An 18,368-nucleotide genomic window follows, 5' to 3' on the forward strand; every position below is an offset into this window, starting at 1 on the left:
ACTTCAGAATCATTCCCTGTCTCCAACGGAGTCAAGCAAGGGTGTGTTCTTGCCCCCACCCTGTTCAGTCTCATGTTTTCAGCCATGCTGACAGATGCCTTCAGAGACGCTGATGTAGGCATTGGCATCAGGTACTGCACAGATGGCTCACTCTTCAACCTCAGGAGGCTTCAAGCAAAAACCAATGTGAGGACAGACACCGTCAACGACTTCCTGTTTGCTGATGACTGCGCTCTCAACGCTGCCTCCGAAGCTGACGTGCAACACAGCGTCAACAAGTTCTCTGCTGCCTGTGACAACTTTGGCCTCACAATCAGCACAAAGAAGACTGAAGTGATGCACCAGCCAGCTCCAGGACAGCCTTACATTGAACCAAACATCTTCATCAACAGGCAACGACTGAACGCGGTGGACAAGTTCACATACCTGGGCAGTACACTCTCTCGCACAGTTGTCATCGACGATGAGGTGAATGCCAGACTCGCCAAAGCCAGCTCTGCCTTCGGCAGACTCCATAAGAACGTTTGGAACAGGAGAGGCATCACCCTGGAGACGAAGCTCAAAGTATACAAGGCCATAGTTCTCACCACACTGCTCTATGGATGTGAATCATGGACAGTCTACAAATGCCACGCCAAAAAGCTGAACCACTTCCACACCACCAGCCTCAGAAAACTTCTCAGCATAAAGTGGCAAGAGAAGATCCCTGACACAGAGGTGCTCACTCGTGCAAACTTGCCCAGCATCTACACCATCTTGATTCAGGCCCAGCTGCGCTGCACAGGCCATGTAGTTTGCATGCCAGACCACCGGCTCCCCAAGAAACTGCTGTATGGCGAACTCCAACATGGCAAGCGCTCCCATGGAGGCCAAAAGAAGCGCTTCAAAGACACTCTGAAAGCTTCTCTGAAGGCCTTCAACATCAGCCACGACACATGGGAGCTGAATGCAATGGACAGACCAAAGTGGCGTTCAGCTGTCCACAATGGCGCCAAATCCTGTGAGGCCAACAGAATCGCTGCAGCAGAGCAACGCAGACAGGCCAGGAAAAGCAGTGCCAGCAAGTCCCCGACAGCCGCCACCATCCCCTGTCCACACTGCGTCAGAACCTTCCGGGCGTGGATTGGCCTGACCAGTCATCTGTGCACCCACAGAGCCCAACCCACCCACCACCAGGATGACTAGATGGTCCTCGTCAATCCCGATGGACGAACCACTGATGTGTAGAGGAGCTGTGTCAGAGGGGTTGTGAGCTGGGTGTTTGTAGGGTGTGTGGTGAGTGTGGTGCGTATGGAGTGTGTGGAGTTTTTGTGGGATGGTGTATGTGTGTGGTGTTTGGTGTGTGTGGGGTGGTGGGGGGCGGGGGTGGTGGTGGTGGTGGTGGTGGTGCATGTGAGTGAGTGTGTGTGTGGGTGAGTGTGTGTGTGAGCATGTGAATGTGAATCAGAATCATATCATTTGTCATGAAAACCGTGTGAATGGTTTATAGACACAACCAACAAAAACAAAAAAAACAACAAAAAAACAACCCACAACTAAACTAAATGTAAGGTGTTCTAATCAAAACATGACATGTCCTTTGAAACGTTCATATACAAATTTTGCAAGTCAGGGTTGTTCAGGGTCATAATTACACCACTGACTCACTGTATCATTATCATCAAATTTTGTGAATTCAGACTTTATATCTGTTAAGAAAACTTTTCTAAGTATTCATATCTAATACATTTGTCCAGAAAATGATATTCATGTTTTTATGTGCCTGTGTATCTGCCTCTTTCTATTTGGAGATCATGTGCGCTTATGCGAAGTCTGCACATGGCGGTTCTGTGTTCTGTTTTTCTTGAATAGATCAAATATGGTTCAAGTCTGTATTCTTTAGAAACATTATTGTAGAATATTAACTTAGATTCATTTTCGTTTTTCTGCTTTCTCCAGAAATTTATGTACCGACACTCAAGTTTCTTTTAAGTGTGTGTGTGTGTGTGCATGCAAACATTGTGCTGTGATGTTCGTGTGTGTGTGATGTGTGTGTTTCTAAATGGGTGAGTGTATGTGCATGCTGGTGTGTGTGTGTGTGTGTGTGTGTGTGTGTGTGTGTGTGTGTGTGTGTGTGTGTGTGTGTGTGTGTGTGTGTGTGTGTGTGTGTGTGTGTGTGTGTGTGCATGAGAGTGTGCATGAGAGAGAGAGAGAGAGACACTGACACCAGCCCATACACAAAGGGGTGGGGGATACAAAGGGGCAATTCGATCGCTCTTCACACACACACACACACAAAAAAAGAAAAAAAAAAAGGTGTACTGTACGCGAGTAGCCGATAACTGGATGAAAAATACATAGCATGTTCGTACTCATCATGTTTATAGTTATACTAATTCATTCATTGTGTAAATTCGTCTCTAAATTTTAAGGCGTAATAAGTGTACATAGCAAGGTTTCTCTGGGAGGTAACACATGGGGTTTGTAGAATAGGAAACAATGTATTGTCACTGATATTTATGAACTCTGGAATATATTTCTGGTGGATATGACCGTATTTAGGACACAAAAATGAAATGGTATTCATCTTCCAGGGTGCCAGGACAAAACGGGCAGAAATGGTTTACATCCGCGTTCTGGAATCTTTTATTTATACCAAGCTCGTTTAGACAAAGTCGCAATCTTATCAAGGTATCTCTGAAACGTTTGATAGTGATATTGTCCAAGTATAATTCTGAATGAAAGTCTGTTTTAAATGATTGATAAATAGAAAATCTGTCACTACTACCAAGTTTAGAAAACCAGTCCAATTTAAATTTGTCTATCAGTTTTTGTTTAAGAGACTTTAAGAAGGCGAATTCATTTTCAGTAACCTGGTTCATCCATACATCAGGGAAACCACACATCCCTAAGCATGCTTTAATTTTACCAAGCCAATTTTCTGACGTCTTGTCATTTCTGTCTAGAGAATTCTTCAGCATCGATTCAGCCTGTTTCAGAAATCGTGAAAGTGGCATCCTGGTCAGTTTCAACCAGTAGCGAACACATGATACAGTCGAGTCAATAAAGAGAGGGTAACGACCGGTCTCTCCGTATACCATATAATTTGGTGTCTTGTTTGATACACTGAGTAATCTTTTGCATGCAAATAAATGCGCCGATTCAATGACGTCTACTTTAACTAAACCCCATATCTCCGCTGCGTACAGTAACATTGGTTTTACTTGTGCATCGAAAAGCTGAAAGAATACCTTTGTATTTAGATTGCCAAGTGCCCACATTGTTTTTAGAATGTCAAGTGTTTTATTTTTTTGCCTTACTTGCAAATTCCTCACAAGCACAAGTTTCTGACAGCTTAGTAGTGAGTGTGAACCCTAAGTATTTGTACTTGTTTACTATTTCAGTTGTGTTTCCTCCATATGTCCATTTTTCTATGTTAGAAGCATACCCCCCTTTCCTAAAAATCATTATTTTGGTTTTATCCAAATTCAGCGTAAGTCCCAGTTCCCTTGAAGACTTTTCTAAATTATTAATTTGGTTTTGCAGCCCACCCGGAGTTGACGACAACAGAACGATATCATCTGCAAATAACAACGAATAAATTTCATCAGAACCAGGTAGTAACTGGATACCATGTCTTCCCCACTGTCTCACAAAATCTGCAACTTCAGATATCACAAGTGAAAAGATTATTGGGCTGAGACAGCCTTGTTTAACCCCTTGGGGACAATTGAAAAAATCGGTCATATTTCCACCCCACCTCACACAGGCTCTAACAGAACTGTACATGGCCTTTAACATGTTAATTAGCTTAGAGGATGCTCTTGCATTTTCTAGTGTCATCCACAATTTATTTCGGTCAACAGTGTCAAAAGCTTTGCGGTAGTCTACGAAGGCAGCATATACCTTTCCTCCCCTTTTGCTGTTTAATTTGTTTTTTATTAATGTGGTCAAGGTAAAAATAGGGTCAATTGTCGAATAGTTTTTACGGAAACCTGCCTGTTCTTTACTGATTTTGCTTTCATTTTCAGCCCAGTGGCACAATCTTTTGTTCAAAATGGCCGTAAATACTTTCCCTACAACGCTAAGTAAAGCTATGCCTCTGTAGTTATCTGGATTGGTTTCGTCTCCTTTCTTGAAAAGTGGAATTATAATTGATTTGCACCAACCCAAAGGGAAATAACCGGTATCATACAGTTTGGTAAATAATTTTGTCAGAAAAGGGGAAACAGAGTCTTCAGCATATCTAAAAAATTCTCCACAGATTTCATCTAATCCAGCTGCTTTGCCCAGCTTTATGTTTTTAATTGCATCTCGTACTTCTTTTTCTGTGATGTCACTATCGAGTTCTGGGACAACCCTTTCTTCTGTCCTGTTCTGTTCAGTTATGTCATGAGGAAGAGCGTCTGCTTCCTTTGCTCCGAAAACTTTTCCAAAATGCTTTTTCCATGCACCTAGTTCTATGTCGGGTTGGGCCTTTTTCGTGCTTCGCGCTTTTCGAATCGTATCCCAAAACTTACTGCTGTTTTTCCTATTATTTAGGAGACTGTCCTGGATTGACTTTTTATGAATTTGACGTTTTTCCTTTGTCAACGTCTTGTAATGTGACCTAAGATTTTTATATGTACGTTTGTCCAGATTGTGACCAGACTTATTGTACATTTGTAGGGCTCTATGTGCTTCGCGTTTCTTCTGACGGCACTCTTTGTCATACCACACATTTCCGACATGAGCTGGAGTACCGAACCGAACACTTTTTCACATGCACTCCCCTGCCTGCAGAACAGCCTTTGTAAATGTATCAAGGGCTGTCTCCATAGACATTTCTATTTGGTCATGAGCAGTCTGGAACATGTTTTGTGATTGAACACTGTTTATGTTTTCGATATATTCTCCCTTCTTTTCGTTAGTCCATTTTAATCTAGTTATTTTTGTGTTTTGTCTTGAATTGTCCTTCTGGTTCCCTAATGTAGTAAGTGGTGGTTTGCAAGGCAGTGAGAGACAGATAGGCATGTGACTGGATTCGACTCGGCTGTCGACTTTAAAGAGGGGATTGCATGAATAGAAAAAATCAGATGACATAAGAGCATAATCAATAACACTGTTCCCTTGGTCTGCAACAAAGGTGAACTTTCCAGATGCATCACCTACTGCATACCCGTTTAGAGGGATGCAATTTAAAACTGTACAAAAATCAATTAGAATCTTGCCAAACTGGTTTGTAACTTTGTCTTGAGACTGTCTGGTGTTCTGAATTGCGAAGTCTATGAATTCATCGTCACCATCCCCATCAAGGTTCCAATTATCGATTCGAGCATTTAGATCGCCCATGACCAACAAATGCATGTCTTCTCCCCTCTGAAGAATATCAATGTGGAATTCCTCAAGCTTATTTAAAGAACAGTTTAAGTCCGGTTTCATGTCGTAATAGGGACTTTTGTAAGGAGGCACATATACAAAAGTACATAAAATGTCTTTGTCACTTCCAAATAAAGATTTCGAAAACTTTAGGGAAATCATATTGTCATTTTTGCAGGTTATTTGAGACATGAAAGGCGTTAACGATTTTCTAACTAGTACAACCACGCCTCCTGAAGGTCTACCTCGCCTGGAAATTTTGACAGCAGGTGCATGGAAACAGCAATAATCATCGAAATGGATGGTAGAATCAAAATGTGACATAAATGTCTCCACCACACAGAAAACATCAAACGACTTCACATACTTTATAAAGTCAGATTCACTAAGTCTGGCAACTAAATTTTAATAATAATAATAATAATAATAATGGATACTTATATAGCACACTATCCAGAAATCTGCTCTAGGTGCTTTACAAAAACGCTTTTGATAACATAAAACATTATATCTATGTTACATACACACACCAAAATGTGACCACACACACACACACACACACGCACGCACGCACGCACGCGCACACACACACGCAGGTGTCAGGGAGCTTGTTCCACGTCTTTGGCGATTGAAAAGAAAACGATCTGTGTCCATAGGTCTTACTTCTGACGTGAGGTATCCTGAGAAGTCGAGTATCAGAGGAAGAACGGAGCTGGCGAGACGGGGTATAGATATGGATGAGTTCAGAAAGATACTTGGGGCCAGATCCGTTGACTGCAGAAAAGGTCAGAGTGGATAGCTTATAGTCTATTCGATCAGAAACAGGCAACCAGTGGAGAGACTGAAGGAGAGGAGAAACATGGTCAAATTTTCAACGTTGAAGGAAGCGAACGTAATTTTACTTCCAGAAATAGATAAGTTTGTGTATGGGCGTTGGCCAGTGTCCTATCCTTTGTCTTTAGTGCTGTCATGAGGTACATGTTGAAACTGGTCAAGAAGACTAGTTTGGCGTGACCTACTATGTGTCCTGGGTCTTTTGTGGTCATCCATGTCTGCTGTGGTGTCGGTGGGCGCGTCAGGGTACACCTCCTCTGCCAAGGGGGTTCCCTGTGTTGTGCTTTCCTGTGTGGTGACCGTTTTGAAAGAGTCTGCAGGCACGGTGGATGTCTGCACAGGGGCTGCTTTCATGGTGTCTGCAGGTGTAGTGACTGCTTGTCTGGAGAATGCCCGTGTGGAAGTTGCAGGCATGGTTGTAGTTTGTGTAGTGGTTTCCTGACTTGCATCTGTCTGATTTATGCCCACTTGTGTAACGACTGTCTGGTTGAGGCCCCTCTTCGTGATGGTTGTCTGGTTGAGGTCCGTCTCCATAGTGGCCGCCTGGTGGAGGCCTGTCTGCGTAGGTGTCTGGTTGAGATCCGTCTCCATAGTGGCCGCCTGGTGGAGGCCCGTCTGCGTAGGTGTCTGGTTGAGATCCGTCTCCATAGTGGCCGCCTGGTGGAGGCCCGTCTGCGTAGGTGTCTGGTTGAGATCCGTCTCCATAGTGGCCGCCTGGTGGAGGCCCGTCTGCGTGGATGTTGTCTGGTCGAGGTCCGTCTCCATAGTGGCCGCCTGGTGGAGGCCCGTCTGCGTAATGTCTGTTTGGTTGAGGCCCGTCTGCATACTGGCTGCCTCTAAGGTCGTCTCTTGTACCATCGGGGACTGTGCAAAAGTCACAGGCACAGTGGAAGCTGTAGTCATTTTGACTGCCTTGGCGGAGGCTGCCTCCATGGAGGCTGAGAAAGAGGAGGTTGTCTGCTCTGCTGCCATCTGCTTGGAAGACATCTGCATACCAGACACGTCCGTAAAGTCCGCAAGCGTGGGGTTTATCAGTTGAGGAGCATCTGCAGAAGATGCCTGTGTAGAGACCCTCTGCGTATAAGCTGTCTGTGCATGTTGTTGTGACTGTGCTGGTTGTGGTTCACTCTCTGGGTTGCCATCCGATGACGTGTAGTGCACCGGACTCCAGTAGTTGACGTCCTCCATGCTGCGGCAGTGTGTTGATGGGAACGTTTCATGGTGTGACGTGTAGTGTAGAGGTGAAGTGAACGGTAGTGACCCAGTGACTGTGTGCACTGCATTTAACAAGGGTGGCCACTGGCTGCAGTCACTTATGGCTGGTACAGAGTGATGCAGTGGACTAGGCTGCCAACCTTGATGCCAGAGGAAACGATCATCTGGCTGGCATGGAACTCCCAAGCTCTGTTGACATTTATATTGTCCCGCACCACTTCTGCGGTCTGTCCTCGTCTGTTCTGAGCTTGGTGCATCTGTCTGGGGTCCTACGTCACATTGCGATGATCTTCCAATGTTTGATTTGGAAATCTGTATCTGTGGGTTCGATCCCGACTCTGCCATGTCCAGTCCCTGTAGAAGTCGGTCTCTTGTATGTGTCACCTACAGAGTTGTGGAAGTCTGCATTCTCCTGACGGCTGGCTGGGGTGCCGTTATTGTGGTTCTCTGTTGAGTTGCGGTGATAACCAAACCTTGTGTTGTTCTCTCCAAACCAGCTGTCTTCAACATGGAGTTTTCCATTCACGTAATACGCTATCTTTCCTTCGTCACGCAGCTGCTGCAGCCGTTCCCGCTGGAGCGGTGTCAGGTCAGTGGAGACTCTGATGTCAGACTGTCGGAGGTTGCCTCTAAGCTCTTGGTTTTTGAGGATTCCTACTTTATCGTCTACGTTGCGGAAAGTTACAATGAGAGGCCTTGGTGACGAATTGTTTCTTGCTCTTTGTCCAATTCTGTGCGTGTGCTCGATGTCGCTGTTTTTCCAGTTCTGGCTCGAGGAATGAAAATTCAAAGTTGCGACAATTTCATCAACATCCATTAACCTTTCCCGGGGATCTGCCTTGTAAATTCCGAAGAATTTCAGATTTTTCTCTCTTGAATTGAGTTCCAGACGGTCTAGCTTCTGTTCCAGTTTGTCAATGCGTTGATGCACGGTGACGCTGTCCTTTTGGAGTTCACTGATGTCAGATCTGTTGTCACGTATATCTCTTTTCATTTGTCGCGGTTGTTCTTCCATTCTTCTCAGTGAATGTCCAAGACTATGGAAGTGATCATGCATTTGTCTGCTCAAACTGGTCCCTTGTGCGTGCAGACTATGCATGATCTGGGAGAAGTGCAGTTCAAGATTTGCTGTCACTGCACTGTCAAAGCTTCCATCTTCCGCAGGACCAGGGTTGCGTTCAATATCGTTTGACTGCATCAGAACAACAACGAAGAGACAGTAGATGACAGAGAGACTGATGCATGTGAACCAAGAATCAAGTTCACTTTTTATGTGTTGCTTCAAACGCCTGTTGCCCCCATGGCAGTCTCGTCTCTTGTCTGTCTTCCGCTTGAGGATTTCCATCACCACAGGATAGAGATTCCCGATTCCAGTTCTGTGGTCCAGCGCCGTGTTGGGCATCTTGTTGGGGGGGCTGGGAGGTGGTGGCGGTTGATAGGGAGGGGGTAAACGGGACAGCTAATAGGACAGGTGGTAGCGTGGGAGAAGACTTCTTTGTAGTTTTCGGTCTAGCCTTTCTTCTGACAATCCTTCTTTCCCATCTCACACGGCACTCGACAGCAATGATTCAACAATTAGTGTCAGTACTCCAATAGGTACAGAGTCGCACAACTGAATACAGTAGGACTACACGTTTTAAAAAAAACATAATCAGTGGGGGGGGGGGGGGGGGGGGGGATAAGGAAGTCTTCACACATGAACGTGAATAACACAGCCTGAATCAAAATGGTACGTCAAAGTTTGCATCAGCGCAACATATCAAGTCTATCTCTGAAACGATGGAGAGGTGGAAGGGAATTTTCCAAACAGGCAGTTTATATGAGCATACCTTGCTGCAATGCGAGTCGATGTCGTGTTGTCAGCACGAACAGCGAATAACAGTGAAACACTTTTCTTTTCTTTTTTCTCTTGAAGATATAAACCTGTTCCTTGCTGGTAGCAGTGTCGACGAAGAGAAAACTAAAACCTAATACCGAGAGAGAGAGAGAGAGAGAGAGCGAGAGAGTGTGTGTGTGTGTGTGTGGAGTGGTGTGGTGTGGTGTGGTGTGGTGTAGTGTTGTGTTGTGTTTGTGTATGGTGTTGGTGTTTGTGTGTGCATGGTGGTGGTGTGGTGTGGTGTGGTGTTGGTATGGTACGGTGTGTGGTGTTTTTGTGTTATGTTCATGTATTTGGCATTCATCATTCTTATGCTGATGGCACTCGACTCCAGAAGAATGATGCCCCTGAAAAATTGTCGTCGCTCTTGCAAGAAACACCCAACTGCTTCCTGGACATACAAAACTGGATGACTCTAAATAAGTTACAATTGAACGCGGACAAAACTGAAGCAATGATCGTTGGAACTAAACAAAAACTCTCTTCCATCACAACTGACACAATCAAACTTGGCAGCACATCCATCCCTCTTTCCAACTCAGTCAGGAACCTCAGTGTTGTCCTTGACAACACACTGTCCATGCAAAATTTTATCAGTCAGACATGTCAATCCTGCTACTGTCAATTGCGGTGCATCAGTTCTGTCCGGAAATATGTGTCCACTGACACAACATCTAGACTTGTCATTTCTCTCATTCTCTCTCGCCTTGACTACTATAACTCCCTACTGTCTGGTTTGCCTGCTTCATCCATTCAGTCCCTTCAGTGCATACAAAACTCTGCTGCCTGACTCGTCCTCAGAAAGAAAAGATCTGAGCACATCACTCCTCTTTTGCAACATCTCCATTGGCTCCCTGTCTCACACAGAATAAAGTACAAGATCAGCACTCTATGTTATAAATGTATTCACAACTCTGCCCCTTCCTATCTCTGTGGCTGCCTTCACCTCTACACTCCATCTCGCTCTCTACGATCGGCTTTGGATCCACTCTGTTTACGCACACCCAGATTCAAACACTTGACTGTTGGCCGCCGTTCTTTCTCTGTCTCTGGACCTTGTAATTGGAATGAACTTCCTCTTTCGCTTCGTCAGGTCTCCACACTCAGCTCTTTCAAATCTGGCCTTAAACCCACCTCTTCCCAAAATAGCCTCCCTTCCCTGCCTCTTCCTTGTCTTCAGCTTGTTTTGTTTTGTTTTGTTTTTTTCTCCAGTTTTAGAGTTATGCATGCATTTGAATGACTGGTGTGAATGCACTTTGATTTGTCTCTGCACAAGATTCAGCGCTATATAAATATTATCATTTCCAGATTCAAACACTCCACTCTTGGATGCTGTTCTTTCTCTGTCTCTGGACCTTGTATCTGGAATGAACTTCCTCTTTCGCTTCGTCAGGTCTCCGAACTTAGCTCTTTCAAGTCTGGCCTTAAAACCCACCTCTTCCCAAGACACCCTCCCTCCCCTACCTCTTCCTGGTCTTCAGTTTCTTCAGTTTTAGAGTTATGCATGCGTGTGAATAACTGGTGTGAAAGCGCTTAGATTTGTCTCTGCACAAGATTCAGCGCTATATAAATACCATCATTTTTTTTATGGTGTTATGTTCGTGTTCAAGTGGTGTGGTGTGTGTGTGTGTGTGTGTGTGTGTGTGTGTGTGTGTGTGTGTGTGCCAGGTGTGTGTTACCATTGGGCAAAGTGATCATTCAATTTCAATAGACCGCTGAGTCACTGATGCATATTGAGAACCTTCTTGCTGAACAAAATGACCAATACCTACCACAAGTTGGTGTTTAACAGACTGGGGACTCTTGGACCTGTCTTCCCCATGTGAAGAGGACTGACTGGACAGGGAGTGCGGCATCCTGCCAGGCATGACGGAGCTGTCCTCATCCACCGTCAGGTCGATGGGGTCAGACACAGAGGAGCCACTGGACAAACAGCTCACCTCACACTGCACCTCTGCCTGTGGCTCAGTCTTGGTCGGTTTGGGTGGGTTCACCGCAATCACTTGGGGTGCTTTGCTTCCTGCAAGCAAAAGTAAAAAAGTCATCAGCACTTTTAAACTGTAACTTCACTAAATAACGGGAGTAACTTTTAATTTCAGAAGAAAAAATAATGATACTAATAAAAAAAAAAATTTAAAAGGCTGGAGTTGTTAACTGAACAACTGGAACGCACTGGACAAGTAATCCTAACTGCCCAGCATATCACACAATAATGGAAAATAGCTTTGCCTTGGAGATTTTAACAATTTGTGCCTCACATCCAACGATTTTTTTTATTTGCTCCTAGATGATCCTTAGTAATCCATCATGTTTCAATAAACTGTGGCAATGTGTCCCAGGTGGACAAAATCTGAAAATTCTCATGTTCACACACTCAGTAATCTACAACTGCTTCATTCATACAGACTGGGGATAACAAAATAAACATGGACATCTACAACTGTTTCAGTAATACAGTTTGGGGATTCCACAAATGCTTCAGTTACAGACTTGGGTCTACGAAGATAAAGGAGTACTTGATCCATACCATTGCCAGCTGGGCGATTAAGGATGGGCCGTTTTGAATCAGAAGGCTTGGACTGGAAAACATTCAGCCCTCCACCTGCACCAGGTCGGTTCAGCACAAAGCGAGGGTTGTCCGAAGCATTAGGTTGGAACACAGGCATGTCCTTCATCAAGGCTCGGTTCTCAGGGAGCTCATAAACAGATGTGATTTGAAAAGTGGACTTCATGCGCTGCTCCATAGTACCAGGCACACTGGACTCCCGCTCTATGATCTCTTTGGCTTTCTGCACCTGATGGCAGCAAAAGACATGAATGGTACAAAGATGATAACTGCATAACAAAAAACAGAATGAAAACATCAAAGAAGACATAATGGATGACAGACATAAAATAAACGTGTGCAGCGTCTGTTAACAGTTTACCAAATGCTGTAAACCAGCACAAATCTTTTTTTTTTTCTTTCTACTGGCTGTTATTCCTGTAAGTAGAAAGCTAACAAGAAGTGAAGAACCAGCACCAGGACAATGCATGAGGTTATTTCTTAGAATGTGCACAGCTCTTCCTATTCCTTCGTACATAAACCAAGGACATGCCTGACTTTGACCATTCCATCCATTTTTCATCAGGATTAAATGGCTAACCTGAACATAAACATAACAAACAAAATTATGTATAAAAAATGCAAACAAGCACCTCACATCTCCAAGGTGCAAATAGTGTCCAATTATCAAGTCTACAAAAAGACAAAAAATCAGGCTGGGGAACAGCTGAAGAAAACCCCCCCACTGAAAACCAGGCCGGGGTCCATGGGCTACCTTGCTCCCTGTGGGGTACAGGGCCAATGCCCTGCTGGAGGGACCATGAGTCCAAAGCCCCCTAGAAAAAAAAAAGTTTTTTGTCAGTTTGTAAAGCATTAGGAGGCCTTTTCTAGGCTAATAATACTGATTTCTTAAAGAAACTTTTGACAATAATTTAAGCTATTGATATAGTCTAAATGTTTCTTTATGTACTCATGGTTTTTTTCCTTTTAAAAATACTATTGACTTTTTTCTATTTACATACAAATACCTACCAATGTGGAGAGCCCAGTAAGAGGAATGGGCAGGCAAAGCACCAGAGTAAAAATGTTACAGTCAAATCCCAAGAAAATAAATGTCCAGTGTTCATACTTCACTCCTTTCATACATTTACTCTTCCCCCTTTCCCTCACAGAAACACACAATCAAGTGCATTATGTCATCATACAATATTTACAAGTCTGGTGTTTATATTATATTTTGGTTTAATAATTTGATAGATACAATATGCTTGCTTTATATCTGAAGAAATTATCGAAACTGGTAATGAAACCCTTCTTATAACAGCCCACTGTTTAATAGGATGGTAAGAACTAAAATGTGCCCCTCTGTGTGTGTGAGTGTGTGTGTGTGTGTGTGCGCGCGCGCATGAATGCGAGCAAAAGAAAAAGAGGGAGAGAGAAGGTAAGACCTGATATGTGTGAGACGGTAAGATCTGTGTGTGTGTGTGTGTGTGTGTGTGTGTGTGTGTGTGTGTGCTCTCAGTGTCAGTGAAAAAGATGGGTCCACACAACCCATCTAGTAGATGTCATGCTAGAAAGTTCCTTGAGAAGAGCAGACTGCTTGTGTGAATTCTGCGCCAACATCAATCTAATACTGGAGACTATCCAGTAATTTGCAGCATAAAACAGACAGGATGAACTCACTTTTATCATGAACAAGTATGACCTCTCACGCGCAACACTATTCCCAAACACTGAAACTTTTACTTCACCTTATCATATGGCACAACAATCAAAGCATTTCATCAGAGGTGGGGGGGTGCGGGGGGCGCGCATGTGCGTGCGTGCGTGTGTGTGTGGATTCTACAATAAGAAGCTTGTGAGACGCTGGTAAAGTTTTTGCAACAGGGTTGGGTACTTCTGTTTTACACTAATTTCAGACACTGATGCCACCAACCATTAACAAACATGGGCACCACATTTTCAGTGTTAAAAGCACATGAAGGTGTGAAAATGCAGCCACGGTAATCCCAGCAAGAATTCATTAACTCATTTCCGTCCATGTTTATTCAAGCAACCTGGGATTTAAATGGTTGAAAGGATGGATTAAATTAATATAAGTTAGTGCATTGTCACTTGTATGTTTGACACCCAACAAATTAAAATGTATTTTCAAGAAATTCTGCAGTCCAGCTGACTGGCAAACTTATTGGTGCCATTTAAAGAAGGAAACTGGCCTACACTTTTAAGTTCTAAAAAAAATATAATTAACAGTGTTTGAAAATAACTTAGTGAAAACTCATTGAAATCTAATAAATTTCATGAATCAACAGCATCCAAGTGTCAAAACTGATTTATTCCAAGTTGCTTGATGAAATAATACTTGGAACTGGATTCCACATAACACACACAACATATCTCAATGACATAAGTTTCAGTTTCAGTTTCAGTAGCTCAAGGAGGCGTCACTGCGTTCGGACAAATCCATATACGCTACACCACATCTGCCAAGCAGATGCCTGACCAGCAGCGTAACCCAACGCGCTTAGTCAGGCCTTGAGAGAAAAAAATATATATATATAAGCTTACATAAATAAATAAATAAATAATAATTATGATATTAAAAAAAAAAGGTAGTAGTAATGAAAATAATGATAAAATAATAATAATAATAAATAAATAATTAAATAAATAAGACAACAATGATGATAAATAAGCAAATAAATATAAAACATGAAGACACACATTCACCCACACATGCATAACAGATATGCCCCAAAAACGCAGTTTCACAGATATGAAAGCACAATCAAATACATATAAATGTACATGAGCTCCAACACACACACACACACACACACATACACCACAAATTACCCTGCACCTCCTCTACCCCCTCCTCCACACACTCATTTCTAGTCTATGTATCGCAGCTTCCACGGCACACACACACACACACACACACAAACACGCACACGCACACACACACAGATGAACGCTTACTTGTACAAGCACACACACACACGCCCTTATCTCCCACCCCAAACCCCACACACATATATACAAAGATATATATATAATATATACGTTCCAATATCCTGTTGCTCCCACAGTGTAGGCATGCATACACTCACATACCTCATCCTCTACCTCACCTCCCTGCACCCCCACCTCCCCCTCACACACACACACAACACACACACACATGCACAGAACTCTCCTGACACTTGTGTACACTTACACTCTCACGCATGCACAAACGCACTCAAAAACACAGACCCACACATACACACACATACACACACGCACAGAGGCTGCCACTGATTGGCCGCAAGAGGGATGGGAAAAGATCTCTGATGCCAAGAACGTGGCGTCTAATGTGTTGCTCAGTCTGTTGTAATTGGAAAAGCCCACAGAGACTCTGTTCTGTTTTGAAGAAATTTGCGCAATGTTGGTTTGGAAATGATGCCGATATTTGTTTGATTTGCAAAGCATCGTGCTCTACCTGTCATGTTAGACTTACGGCTGCTCCCTCTCTCTGCTTTTATTTCTTTGAGGCGATCGATGGTGTGATGGCCTTGTACCTGTTCTTTTTGATATTCTTTGACTTTTCTGAGGATTTCCGATTTTCCTAGATGTAGGCCGCTCATTGGTGTTGCGTTACCTGCAAGTCTGTCAGCTCGCTCATTTCCCTTAACTCCTGCATGTCCCGGGCAGTATGACCATGTGAGTTTTTTTTATCTGAAAGTTGCGCATTGCCTTATGCCACTCTGGGCTTCCCATTCCGTTTTCAATTTTTTCTGTATGAGGTTCATTGAGTCTGTTAGAATCATGGCATGTTGGTTTCCGGCCGTATGGATGGACGATAGCCACTGGAGGGCATGTGTCACAGCTTCAACTTCCATCGTTAGGCTGGAGGTTGTGACTTTGTAGGCAGCATTCTCTTCCCTAACTGTTTTTCCATTTTGTTTCGCAGTGAATCCCCAACTGGATTGGTCTTTGGTGACTGAGCCATCTGTGTATATGATGATGTCCTCTTCTTTGCTGTTTTCTTTTATTAGTAGCTTCACTTCCACATCAGTTTTGCCCTCTGGCCATTCCTGACACTGTCTTCCTAGAGTGGGTGAAATGGCTGTGTTGAATAGATGGTTGAGGTTTTCAGGGTTTTTCTCCCATTCTTTTGTTTCTTTCAGGTCTTGTAGTCGGCATACTAGCTGGATTGTGTCTTCTGCTTGCCCCATCCATGATCTTCCTCGTCCTAGGCGGCTGCGTTTTGGTTCTTTGACTGTGTCATGCAGTGGGTTTTGAGGGTTTTCTAATGCTTTGAAGTAGGTCTTGACCTGTTCTAACTTGTTTCTGGCCTGCACTGAAGGAAGGTCAAGCAGGTATCGCATGGCTTCTGTGGGCGTGTCTTTTGTTGTTCCAAGGATCAGCCTCATAGCTTCATTTTGAACTCTTTCTAATTTTAAGAGGTTGCTTTGAGACGGTGTTGTTAGCCCAAGTCCATAGTCGATCACCCTGAGGACGAGTGATTGGTGATTAGTAGGAAGAGGTGGCGTTGTTCAATACCTTTGGTTGCCATTGCCTTTAAGACTGAAAGGCCTTTTTTGCATTTGAGAACAGTATTTTCCGTATGTTTTCTGAAGGTCAGCATCCTGTCGAAGTGTATTCCTAGGTAGCGTAGGCATTCAGTTTTCTCGATCTGAATCCCATCGAATGACACAGAAGGTGGTGATTTGCTCACGGTTCTGTTGTTCAGGGTGCACAGCAACGTTTGCGCTTTCGCTGGATTGATAGAAGATCCTGTGTCTTTGCACCACTGAGCAATATTGTTTAGTTGTTTCTGGACGGCTTTGGTTCTTTCCTGAGCATCTTTCGAAGTTTTGAAGACCAGGCCATCATCCGCAAGAGTAAGCACCCGAGCTATTCCATTGTTGTTTAAGTCTGCAAGGCCCTTCGTGTAGACATTGTAGAGGACAGGAGAGAGCGGAGACCCTTGTGGCAGTCCCATGGATAGTTTAGAAGGTGCAGACATCCAATCTCCAAGGCGTAGGACGACGGTTCTTTCCTGAAGCGCTGCTGCTATCCATCTTGTCAGTGTCAAACTTACTCCATGCCTTAGTAGCAGCTCCATGAGGTGTGCAAACTGGACTTTACTGTAGGCATCTTCAAGGTCGATTGCTACTGCTAGTGTTTCTTCTTTCCTTTGAAATCCTTCATACACCTCATATGCAAAAGCAGCTGCATTTTCCCATGTGGACTTGCCTGTTCTGTAACCACCTTGATTTGAAGGGAGAATGTGCCTGTGTTCAAGATCCCTTGCAAGTTTCCTGGCTATCATGCGGTCCATGAGCTTTCCACCAATGTTTTGCATGGTTAGGATCCGGTAGCCGCTTACCTGATGATGGTCCTTTCCTGGTTTTGGTATGGGTTTTAAGAAGCTGTGTGTCCAGTCCTCCGGCACATGTCCATTGTGGAAACTGTTTTGATATAGATTGAAAAGTTTGCTTCTGTCTTCTTCCGATAGTTCCTTGATGTGCGAGTAGCGAACTTTGTCTGGGCCAGGGGCTGATTCTTTCTTGCATTTAGCTATTGCTTCATTTAGATCATCTATTGTCAAGTCATCATCAGGTCCAATCTGCATAAGGGTTTGGTTTAACTCCTCAACATATTTCTTTTTCTCATCTAAGTTTCTTTGATCGCTCTGTTGTATGAAACGTTTGAGCAGGGCGGATCCTGTTTCTTCGTTGTCTTAAGCTTGGTTCCGTCAGTGTCTACCATGTCTGGGGTTGTTGTTGTGCACGTTTTCCCTTCCATGCGACGATAAAATTGCCAGAACTCTGTCAATGTTGAGTCATAACTGAGTGCCTCGCAAAACTGTTTCCACTTGTCATCTTTGGCCTCTTGAGCAATGGTTTCAAACTGTTTAGTTTTTTCTTTCACTTTTGTTTCAATATCTTTGTCCGGAGATGGTTTTGTTCTTTCTTTTTGCCAAAGTTTGACAGCCGCATGTTTTTCTATCCAGGCTCTCTCTGTGTCGGTATTCCACCATAGGGGCTGAATAGTTTGTAACCTGTTCGGTGCCGTTCTTTTGTTTCTTCTGCGTCTTAATTTTTCGATGACGGTTGTCTCTTTGGTTTCATACTGAAATGGATCACGCGGTTTCATGCAGCGTTTATCTGACAGTTTCTGTAGACTGAAAACTACCGGGAGGTGGTCACTGCCTTGGTGTGGAAGCGTCTCTGCATTCATTTCTGCTCTGAATTTTGGTGATGTTAGAGCGATGTCAATCACACTGTCACTGTCCCCTTGTCTTGTTCCAAGGCGAGTTGGGGATGTGGTTGTTAATGGGCTAAGAAGAATTTCCCCTATCATTCCTTCAAGTGCGAGTGCGAGTCCTTGTGGGTTGGTGTTCCGCTGGTCCCATAGCTTTGATCTTGTATTGAGGTCTCCACAGATAATGACTGAGTCTCCAAGTTCGTTCTCTATTTCCTCTAAAAAGGCCCAATCCTCTTTTCTTGTGCAGGTTCCTGGGTGAACATAGGCATTGATGAGCACGATGCTTTTGTGAATTCCGTCAGG

At 43.8% G+C, this 18,368-nt stretch overlaps 1 protein-coding gene across 1 annotated transcript in view; it reads right to left on the reverse strand.

Moving 5' to 3' along the window:
- LOC143302257 (DNA excision repair protein ERCC-6-like) overlaps positions 1–18,368 on the reverse strand; it is a 139,389-nt gene that overhangs the window by 32,540 nt on the left and 88,481 nt on the right. Inside the window, exons 17-18 of the mRNA XM_076616847.1 lie at positions 11,790–12,057; positions 11,035–11,282 (exon numbers count right to left, since the gene is read on the reverse strand). Coding sequence (XP_076472962.1) covers positions 11,035–11,282; positions 11,790–12,057 — 516 coding nt within the window. The remainder of the gene's footprint in view (positions 1–11,034; positions 11,283–11,789; positions 12,058–18,368) is intronic.

This window comes from Babylonia areolata, chromosome 29 (genome assembly GCF_041734735.1).
Source record: "Babylonia areolata isolate BAREFJ2019XMU chromosome 29, ASM4173473v1, whole genome shotgun sequence".
Lineage (NCBI taxonomy): Eukaryota > Metazoa > Mollusca > Gastropoda > Neogastropoda > Buccinidae > Babylonia > Babylonia areolata.